Source organism: Podarcis bocagei, assembly GCF_964188305.1.
Source record: "Podarcis bocagei genome assembly, chromosome: 7".
NCBI classification, from domain to species: Eukaryota; Metazoa; Chordata; class Lepidosauria; order Squamata; family Lacertidae; genus Podarcis; species Podarcis bocagei.
The window spans coordinates 16446435-16456819 of record NC_138132.1 but is presented as its reverse complement, the minus strand read 5'-3'; the positions used below and the strand labels follow the sequence as shown (position 1 = coordinate 16456819).

At 44.4% G+C, this 10385-nt stretch overlaps 1 protein-coding gene across 2 annotated transcripts; it reads left to right on the top strand.

The window, feature by feature from the left end:
* Positions 1 to 1951: 1951 nt before the first annotated feature.
* LOC308590142 (phospholipase A2 inhibitor and Ly6/PLAUR domain-containing protein-like) lies at positions 1952 to 9702 on the top strand. Of its 2 annotated transcripts, none has more exons than XM_081199886.1 (6): positions 1952 to 2142; positions 2415 to 2524; positions 4785 to 4901; positions 7165 to 7317; positions 8073 to 8210; positions 9350 to 9702. In XM_081199886.1, exons 2-6 carry the CDS (start codon positions 2476 to 2478, stop codon positions 9556 to 9558), a joined length of 666 nt encoding a protein of 221 aa, XP_081056012.1. In that variant the 5' UTR covers positions 1952 to 2142; positions 2415 to 2475; the 3' UTR covers positions 9559 to 9702. The 2 variants fall into 2 exon arrangements, with proteins under 2 accessions (XP_081056012.1, XP_081056011.1); XM_081199885.1 differs by having other exon boundaries at positions 1953 to 2118.
* The last annotated feature ends 683 nt before the right edge of the window (positions 9703 to 10385 follow it).

Below are 10385 nucleotides of genomic sequence, written 5' to 3'. Positions count from 1 at the left end.
AAGAGAAAAATACCGTATTTTTCGTCCCATAGGATGCACCGGCCCATAAGATGCACCTAGTTTTTTGTGGGGGGAAATAAAGAAAAAAAAAGACCCTTTATTTCCCCCCCAAAATCAGCTCGGGGAATGCAAACCAGGTCGGGGAACAGCGGGATGGCGGCGCTGGGCCTCCCCGCTGTCCCCCGAGCTTGTGGGGCTGCCCAATGTCTGCCCGAAGCGTGGGGCGCTCTGCTTCAGCGCTCCCTGCGCTCCGTGCAGCAGGCTGCTATCCCGCAGGGCTCCCTAGGCTGCGGATATCTGCCCGGCGGCGAGGCACTCTGCTTCAGGGCGCCCTGCGCGCCGGCAGCAGGCTGCGGATATCTGACCGGCAGCGAGGCGCTCTGCTTCAGGGTGCCCCATGTGCCGGGCAGCAGGCTGCTATCCGCAGCCTAGGGAGCCCTGCGGAAACTCCCGCGGGCTCCCCAGGCTTGCTGATAGCTTGCTGAAGCCTAGAGAGCGAGAGGGGTCGGTGCGCACCAACCCCTCTCGCTCTCCAAGCTTCAGCGAAAGCCTGCATTCGCCCCATAGGACGCACACAGATTTCCCCTTCATTTTTGGAGGGGAAGAAGTGCGTTCTATAGGGCGAAAAATACGGTAACTACCAAACTTTTAGAAGACATCGAAAGGCAGCCCTGTTTAGGGAAGCTTTTAATGTTTAATAGGTTATTGTATTTTAGTGTTTTGTTGGAAGCTTCCCAGAGTGGTGGGGGGACCCAGCCAGGTGGGCGGGGTATAAATAATAAATTATTATTATTATTATTATTATTATTATTATTATTATTATTATTATTATTATACAGCTGCACTGGTTACCAGTTTATTTCTGGACCACTCTCACATTAGTGTTTAAAACTTTAAACAAATCCACAACTCCACAATTCTGAAGGACTGTCTCTTTCTCTACCAACCCTCTCTGGTGCTACGATCGACGGAAAATACCCTCTTGGTTGTTCCACTGCCCTCACAGGCTCAGGAGTTGTGGCCAGGGAGAAGGGCCTCTCCACAGAGGTGTGCCCAGCACCTTCATTATACAGCTTTGGGTGAATGCTGAAGACGAACTTCTTTACCTTGGCTTAGACACTTGAAATATATGTTTTTAGGACCCATCTTATTTCTGTAATGGCTAGTGTGTGTGTGTGTGTGTGTGTGTGTGTGTATAAGTATATATAGATATTACACCCACCCACACCTATTTTAATATGTCCTATTATGTTTTAATATTAATGTTCTGTTTTAATTGCTTTCATCTGCCCAGCGACCCTAGTGTGAAGGGTGGATAATGAAGTGCATTAATAATAACTGTGACAATAATAATATCTTAGGAAGACATCCTCTATTAGCTAAAATGGTCTGTAAATCCTACCCTCAATCCTGATGACTTATTTCAGGTCCTTTGCATTCACTTATTTACACTGTTGAATTTATCTTAATGCGGCCAATGTTTTCAAATGTACACACTTTTCACCCATATATTCATTAAACATTTTCCAATCTTCTTTAAATGTATATTCTTCTTGTTCTCTTATTCTGTAAGTTACATCTGCCAGCTGCATGTATTCCATTAGTTTAAGTTGCCATTCTTATTTAGCTGGGACCTCGCTCGCTTCCCATTTTGTGGCTAACAAAGCACGGGCAGCAGTGGTGGCATACATAAATAGCCTTTTTTTGACACCTGGGAATTTCCACCTGAATTACCCCCCCCAAGGACTCTTTTTATTTTAAGTACTTTAAAACATTTTTTTTCAATTCATTATAAATTATTTCCCAATACTCTTTTACTCTTTTAGAAGTTCACCACATATGACAGAACGTACCCTCAGCCTCATTGAACCCCTTGATTCCATTCCGAGGGAGACACTCTCTTGCCCCCAAGTGTTCTGATGACTTAGGTACTGTTGCTTTAAGGGAAACAGAATCTTAGCGGCTTAGACGGCAGTTAGTGGAGGTAGACTGAACATCTGCTTCAAGGTGGGGTGCATTGTGTTCAGCGGGATTCAGCTATGATCAGTCCATCCCTCCAGCTGTTCGGTTACTCCTGCTGATGGCGTGTACCTGAACGCAACATCCACTCATCAACAGGTTATGTACCTAGAAGTTAACCAGGTTGGCCCCTCCCAAGGATTCAGGCCCCAGGGGTGTGTGTGCAAAAATCACACCTCTCCACTCTGGCTCAGAGTGGCTAGGAGCCTCTCTGAGCCATTCTGTGCTGCTCTGGGCAGCCAGGCAAGCTCCTCTGGGTTCCTTGGTGGAGGAATCTTCACCCCAGCTACCCAATCCACCAGGGGGCGCAACACTTGCCCTGCCCCAGGTGCCAGCAACCTATGATACTCTGCAAAGGTGTTGGCTGACTCCCTCCCCCCTTGCTGTCCTTACAGGTCCTTTGAGCCAGAGTATTTGATTCACCTTGGTGACAGCTTCTCTGGATTTCCCATCATCATGCAGGCTGTCGTGGAATTTTTCTTCTTTTTCGCCCTCCTTACAACAGGTAAGGAGGTAAGGAAGGACAGCTCACTCACTGGAAATTTATTCCACTGGGGTAGCTGGGGTCAGATGCAAGCTGGTTTCATGAGACTGGTAGGGGCATAAGACGGAAAGGCACCCACAAGGTCTTGTAATTCCTTTAAATTTGCAATTTAAAAAGAAATTGTGTGGAAAGCAATTGTTGCGAGCAATTTTTGAAATAAAGAAACCAAGGAGCATGGTCTTGTTCAAAAGAGAGATGCAAACTGCACATTTTTCAACAGCTTCAATCTAATAGGTCACATTTTCGCTTGCCTGTACATAGCATGTTAAAATAAATAAATAAAAATGCCCAGTGGCACCTTAGAGACCAACTAAGTTTGTTCTGGGTGTAAGCTTTCATGTGCATGTACACTTTTGCAGATATCATGCATGCACACGAAAACTTATACCCAGAACAAACTTACTGTAGTTGGTCTCTAAGGTGCTACCAGACAATTTTTTATTTATTTCGACTGCGTCAGACCAACACGGCTACCTACCTGAATATAGCATGTTAATTTATACATTATTGCTGTGCACTGTCTTCTGAAAAATGTGTGCATTTCCCTTCCTGCAGAGGTGCACCTTCATTGTACAATTTTTTCATATGCTGTAGCACACCCTCCGAGTGTCCCTATTTTCTAGGGACAGTCCCAGATTTAGAGAAGCCGTCCTGGTTTCTGATTTGATCCCAGAATGTCCCGCTTTTCCTTAGGATGTCCCTATTTTCATTGGAGAAATGTTGGAGGGTATGGAGTTATCCAACGCCCGAGCCATGTAAAGGGAAGGTTTTTTTAAAAAATGTTTAATGTTTGATTATATATTTATATGTGTTGGAAGCTGCCCAGAGTGATGGGGCAACCCAAAAAGGTGTGTGGGATATAAATAGTAAAAATATCATTATGGAATGGGACATCCCTATTTTCATCAGAGAAATGTTGGAGGGTATGCTGTAGACTCACCACTTTAACTTGTTATTTTGGTTGTAAATTGAGGGATATTTTTGGGAGAAGAAAAGGTTAAAGGAGTAAACCCTACAACAAACTCCAAGTGGAGTTCCTAAGACAGTTGGAAGGCGTTTTGTACGCCTCCTTCTGGCAACTCCTACAACAAAGCTGGTGCCAGGTGTATTCTCTGATTTCCTTTGGAGCACATCAGTGAGGCTGAGAGGGGGGATCTTATTTATTGCCTGGGCAGCCCAGGACCTCCATACACGCTGCCCAGGCTTGTGGCAGGGAGAGGTCACTTCAGTGCTGCTAATCCAGCAAAAACAACGCAAGAGGCAGCAGTTATGAGTTGCCAATCTCTGCAGCCCCAGCAGGTGCTGTGATTTTCCACTGGTTTGACTTCACCCCTGAAGGTACACTCCATTGCCTCTCAAGACAGGTAGTTGCCCAACAACAACAAGAAATGATTTTCACTGATTTTCATACTGTATTGTGTTTTCATTTTTTTAAAAAAAGTATTTTATCTACAACGTGGATCAGAGAATACAATTTGCACAATGAAAAATTGCAGTATAATGAACACAGTTCCCTAAGATGAATAGTCAAGGAGTTTCAGAAAATGGGAACAAAATTATTATTATTATTTGGTTTACTTCCTTCCCTTCACACCTAGGTTACAGGGCAGGTTACAGCAATTTAAAACACAACATGAATCATAGTATCATAGAATTTTAGAGTTGGGTCATCCAGTCTAACCCCCTGCGATGCAGAGATGTCAACCAAAGCACCCATGACAGATGACCAGCCAACCTCTGCTTAAAAACCTCCAATGAAGGAGGTTTGAAATAAAGTACAATCAACTGAGCAAGGGACGAGGGGTGGCGCTGTGGGTTAAACCACAGAGCCTAGGACTTGCTGATCAGAAGATTGGCGGTTCGAATCCCTGCAACAGGGTGAGCTCCCATTGCTTGGTCCCTGCTCCTGCCAACCTAGCAGTTCAAAAGGACGTGAAAGTGCAAGTAGATAAATAGGTACTGCTCCGGAGGGAAGGTAAACGGCGTTTCCGTGCACTGCTCTGGTTCACCAGAAGCGGCTTAGTCATGCTGGCCACATGACCCAGAAGCTGTATGCCAGCTCCCTCAGCCAATAAAGCGAGATGAGCGCCGCAACCCCAGAGTCGGTCACAACTGGACCTAATGGTCAGGGGTCCCTTTACCCCTTTACCTTTTACAATCAACTGAATAGGGTGAGTCCTTAAAAAATGACCTCCCAGCCTCCTCCTTTTCCTTCTTCCAGTTGCTTCTTTAGAGTGTGAGATTTGTTTCAGCAATGGCACCCACTGTACAGGACCTAAGAAGACCTGCCCTCTGGAGAAAAATACCTGCATGATCGCATACACTGAAAATACTATAGGTGAGTGGGAGAGAGATTATTGAAGCAGAAGTGGAGTCAGATCATTGGTACATTTTGCTCAGTACTGTCTATGCTGGCTGGTCCCATGACCTCAGACAGAGAATCCCTCTCCCAGTCTTACCTGGAGATGGCAGGGTCTGCACCTGGGATGTTCTGCATCCACAGCAGGTGTTCTAACACTAAGCTATGGCCTTTGCCGTGATGGCAGAGGGCAAAGGACAGGATCAGTCAAAGTCACTTGCTTTGTATGGGCCCTCCACCTTGTTAATTATCTCTAGCAAACCACCCCAGGGAACAAACTAATTGACTCATGCCTTCAGTCTGACACAGACTAAGGTGATTTAAGGGCCAATTAAGTGCAGCTGCTCTGCTTTAATAGTGGGTTTCAGTGCCACAAGAACCCATTGCTACCAGATTCCAGGCAGCAAATGGAGTAGGTGGCTGTGGCGATCACACAGGGTCCCCGGACGTTTGACGGTCTATTGATCCCTGTGCCACCACTATGATCACTTTCCCGCTGTCGCCAACCTGTTTCTCTCGGGTACACACTGAGTCCAGACAGTTGTTAACATCAAAACAAATAATCAAGTTTATTTTATAAGCGTGAACAAGTTTATGGTTTCAGATAATTTTTCTTGTCAGTTTCTTACCCTTAGTTCCTATACCGGCCTATACCTTCCTAATAACTTTTAACTGATTATTCCAACTGTCTATCAGACTCCTCCTAACAGTTTCTCTCATTCTCACACATCAAAACTAGACCAACCCACAGAGCTCTGGCCCAATGGTTGCCAGTGGCTTGAATTAATTAATTTAATTATGAATGATTTTAGAGTGTTGTTTATGCTGTACTTTTGTACTATTTTATTGTTGTTAGCCGCCCTGAGCCCGGCTTCGGCTGAGGAGGGCGGGATATAAATAAAATTTATTATTATTATTATTATTAGACTTATCCTCCCTCTTCCTTCTCCAACTCCCAACTGACTTCCAAACAACTCCAACTGTAACTCTAACTCCTCCCCTTGGGTTCCCACTGGCCAATCACTTCACACTCATTTAACCCTTTCCTTATGACCCACCTAGGAGGGCAAACGCCACAGTGGCGTCTTAGAAAATGAGGAATAGAAGGTGCCTTACAGCACCCAGATTGGATTGGATATTGGTTCGAGAAGGATTAGGCTTCAGCACCAAGATACACAATAAATAGCCAGTTCCTCAAATCCAGTCACATCCTGAAGTGACTAACAGACAAGATTGAATACAACATAGGACTACTCTGGAGGCATAGACAATACTAGCCACAGATTTTTCAGAAGGTTCAATAATGTCACATGCTTTTCTTAGCTTTGCCAAACCCTGTCTACAGCCTTGCAAGCAGCCATGAACAATGTGATGTCTTCTGGGGGCTGTATAGGTCTTTGCATTATGACTTTCTTTTTTAATCAACCAGTATTTATTGATATTTTTGATGATGTTTTTATGGATGCTTTTGCCGATTTGCTTTTAACGTCTATTGTTTATCACCTTTGTATATTATAATGAAAGTGTGGATTACAAGCAGACAAACAAACCAATATTTTGGACAACAGCTCCCATCAGCACCAGCCACAATAGCCAATGGGCAGGGATGATGGGGAACTGTGGTCCACAATATCTCAAGGTGACCGTGCTGGGGTCTGCCCCTGTTTTAAGGGATGAACTAACTCTGGGAATCATTTGTAGGAGTTGTTAAACCATTCCTGCTTCTCTACCCGCACCCTGCCTCAGATTTAGAAATCTTAAGAACTAAAGAAAAAAAATACTGAAAAACCAATGATGTGTTTTGTTGTAAATTGGCCAGAACAATTTTCACTCCTTTGGGAAAATATAACACAACATGCTACATTTGGAAGACACTATATCTGTCTCTGATGCAGAAATGTGGAGAACTGAATAAGATTTGGAAAAGAGAGAAAATCCAAAACCGACATATTTACCCATTCCTAATCTTTACATCATCCTTCCAAACACAACCCTGCTCATCATCTTGATGACTGAATAAAATGGAAGCCAGTCTGGCATGCTGGTTTAAGGTGTTGGATTACGGCTTGGGAGACCAATGAAGCTGATTGGATGACCTTGGCCCAATCTCACAGACTAACCAGTCCTGAGGATGGAATGGGGTGAACCATGTCAGCTGACATGCATTCCTAGGAGGAAAGGTGGGAAGCAAAGGTGGTAAAATGAAATTAACCATCTCTCCCCCCCCCATCTTCCATTGCAGATGGAAAAAAGGAACATACTATAGACAAAGACTGTGCAACTGCTAACATCTGTACCAGTTCCGCCACTGAATTGTACTTTGGACCTGGAAGATTCATGAGGACAGTTGTGTACTGTTGCATCGAAAATTTGTGCAAAAAAATTGAATCCAAATGTGGGTATATAATGGGGTTGGGGGCTAGCTCCTCTCCCCAATCTTCTTCCCTCGCCATGTCCTTCCTTCCACCTGTTCCCTGAAGCCAGGTGTCCTTCCTTCCACCTGTTCCCTGAAGCCAGGTGTGCGCATGTGACATGCCCCTGAGTCTCTGATTTTTGCCGTATGGTCTGTAAATGTGGAAGTGGCCTTTAACCTTCAAAGCTACTAGCTGCCTTCCCTATGAATATATCTCGCCCTTTTCACAACCACCTTGAAGGTAGATATAATTAGCTGTGCTTTGGCCTAGTAGTGGCTGGTGCTACTTGGGACCTGCAGGGAGTGCAAAGCAGAGAGTTATGGTCCTGTTCCTTCTCACTCCTTCTCAGCGGCAATGCTGAGAATAAGGAGGAGGAAGCTGCCACAGCCAGTTCCACCTACTGGGTGTAAGCAGGAAGGTTGGGAAATGGAAGATGGCTGAAGGCTGAAAGAGTTTGGTCAGGCAGCATACCCTCCCTCTACAACCGGGGCTGGGCTGTCCATGAGGAAACATGAAGTGACCGTCTTGGTTAGTGGGATCCACAGGGGCACCAAAACCCAATGTAGATCTTCCTTTCCCCCTTGTTCCCAATCTAGATGTTCCCTGGTGGAGATGGGTGCGCCATTTTGTGGCTCCCTGTAAGGTGCCGAAACGTCTTGGGCCGGTCCTGTCCATAGCTGTAAACAACCGAGCTGCCTCCTCCAAACCCTTAAGCGTTTCCACACCTTGTTTTCAGTTCCACCGATTGAAACCAGAATGAACGGAAAGCAGTGCCCTGCCTGCCACGTGTGGTCGGACACGTGCAAAGAAGAGATGGTGAACTGCACAGGACACAACTTGTACTGCTTTGACGTGTCTTCGCATTCACATGCCCGTAAGCACTGGCCCAGACATTGCATCCCTTGAAGTCCACATCCTCCACACCAATTTTCTAGGTTATGTATCATCATCATCTTCTTCTTTGGTGATCCCTCGTAGCCGAGTGAGATTGTCTTCCATAAGCACGGTTTTAACAATGAGTCTGTAAGTGACTGTGGAGGCCAATTCTGGATCCACTCGTCCTTCCACAGTGGTTTCCAGACAGGAGTTGATCAAGGTGTGGATTTGCCAAGTGTGCCTTCCTCCTAGCACGTTTCTCCCTTGCGCCCTGAGTTCAAGTGTCTTCAAAGCCTATGACACCTTTGGTAAAGGCTGTTCTCCAAATGGAGTGCTCGCAGGCCAGTGTTTCCCAGTTGTCAGTGTTTATACATTTTTTTAGATTTGCCTTGAGACAGTCTTTAAACCTCTTTTGTTGACCACCAGCATTACACTTTCCATTTTTAAAGTTCAGAATAGAGTAGTTGCTTTGGAAGACAATATCATCAGATATAATCATCACATATAATCTGAGCCATGCTGAGTTCAGAGGAACAAGCAGACTGCCGCTATTCCCTTCCATAAGATGCGTTTTTTTAAAAAAAAAAAAAATCCTACCTCTTATCTTCTGAGTTAAATCACACAGGCTTCTTCTTTCAGCTGTTTCTCATGTAAATGCTTTGGTTGCATATTGTTAGAAAGCTGCCTGCTGAAATTTGCATCGTGCTAATTTTTGCTTTGCTGTTCTCCACCCGGGAATGTCTATGAAAATGCATTTATTGGGTGTAAACTATGGAAGAAGAAATATGCATATTAGTAAAAATCACATACAAAATGCATTCTATTAGGTAAATTTCCAAAATATAGAAAGGTGTATATTTGGCAAAATTTGCCTACAACCCAGTGTATATTGGAGGAAAGACTGAAATGGTCATGAGTTTTCATGGGGAATATTTCATGGGGAAAATAGCAATCTGATGTGCAAATGTGGAGAACTGAATTTAAGACTGGAAAAATGAGAAACTGAGATGGACTGATTTGCTCATCCTTACACTGGGCCATCATTGAGCTCCACTATCTAGGAAAAATGTGCGATTTGGAGAATAGCTAAAAGGCGTTATGATTCCCATAATCCCCTCTCTTCTCTTCCATTTCCAGAAACAAACAGTTTGGACAGAACCATGAAAGGCTGTACTACTAAGTCTGTCTGCTCCTCAATAAGAAGTGGCCGCAGTCCCATTTTGGGAAATTCTGATCTGATTAGGAGAGCGACATGCATTCCAAAGGTTTCTCGGGGATCTCGATGCTCTGGCTTTCTCCTCCCAACCTTCTCTGGGCTCCTCCTGCTCTTGAAGATCCTCATGTAAAGGGTCCTGCATGGGGCTGTATCAGCTCTGTCTTCAATCAAGCCTTCCACCTATCTATAGGCGACTTTTTCATACTTCAGTTGGGCTTCCCAGATGGGTTTTCTCTGATTCACTGAGTGAAAATAAACCTCAGGTTGAAATCAATTGCAATTGGAATCGGGGGTTTTCTTCTCTTGTGTTTTGTGTAAGGAAGCTATTCAGTGAAGCATTCTGTCCTATTGCTTTTCATAGGTTCGAGGTCCAAGCAATAGGGCTATATATTCACGTTGAACAAGGCAGAAGCAAATACCCCCACTTTGGGGGTATTCACAGACCACCTTGGATTCTGAGGTGGTTGCCGATGAAGCAGGGGTATCAGCGATGTTTCAGAATCAGCCTTCAAAAAAGTTTTGTGGCAGGGAAGTCCTTCGGGCTCAATTTGATCCACTTTTAACCCCTCTCAGGATTTTCATAAATGGAAAATGATAGGGAGGGAAAGAAGGGGTTAAGAACACAGGACAAGCCCTGTTGCATCAGCTCAGGTGCTCATCTCGCCTTGTGCTCACATTTACCAGGGGAATTTACTATGGGGAAAATGCAGAAAACAACATTATCATTATTATTATTCATTAAATTTGTATACTGCCCTATACCCACGGGTCTCAGGGTGGTTAACAAGATAAAAAGACATCATATTAGGGGAAATTACTTCAAAAATGTGTACATTAGCTTCAACTGCGTACAAAAGTGTGTTTATTAGGAGAATTCTACCCCCAAATGCCAAAGAATACAAAGAGTGCTTTAAAAAAGGGAAATCTGCCACAGAAATGTGGAGAGCTGCATTTAAG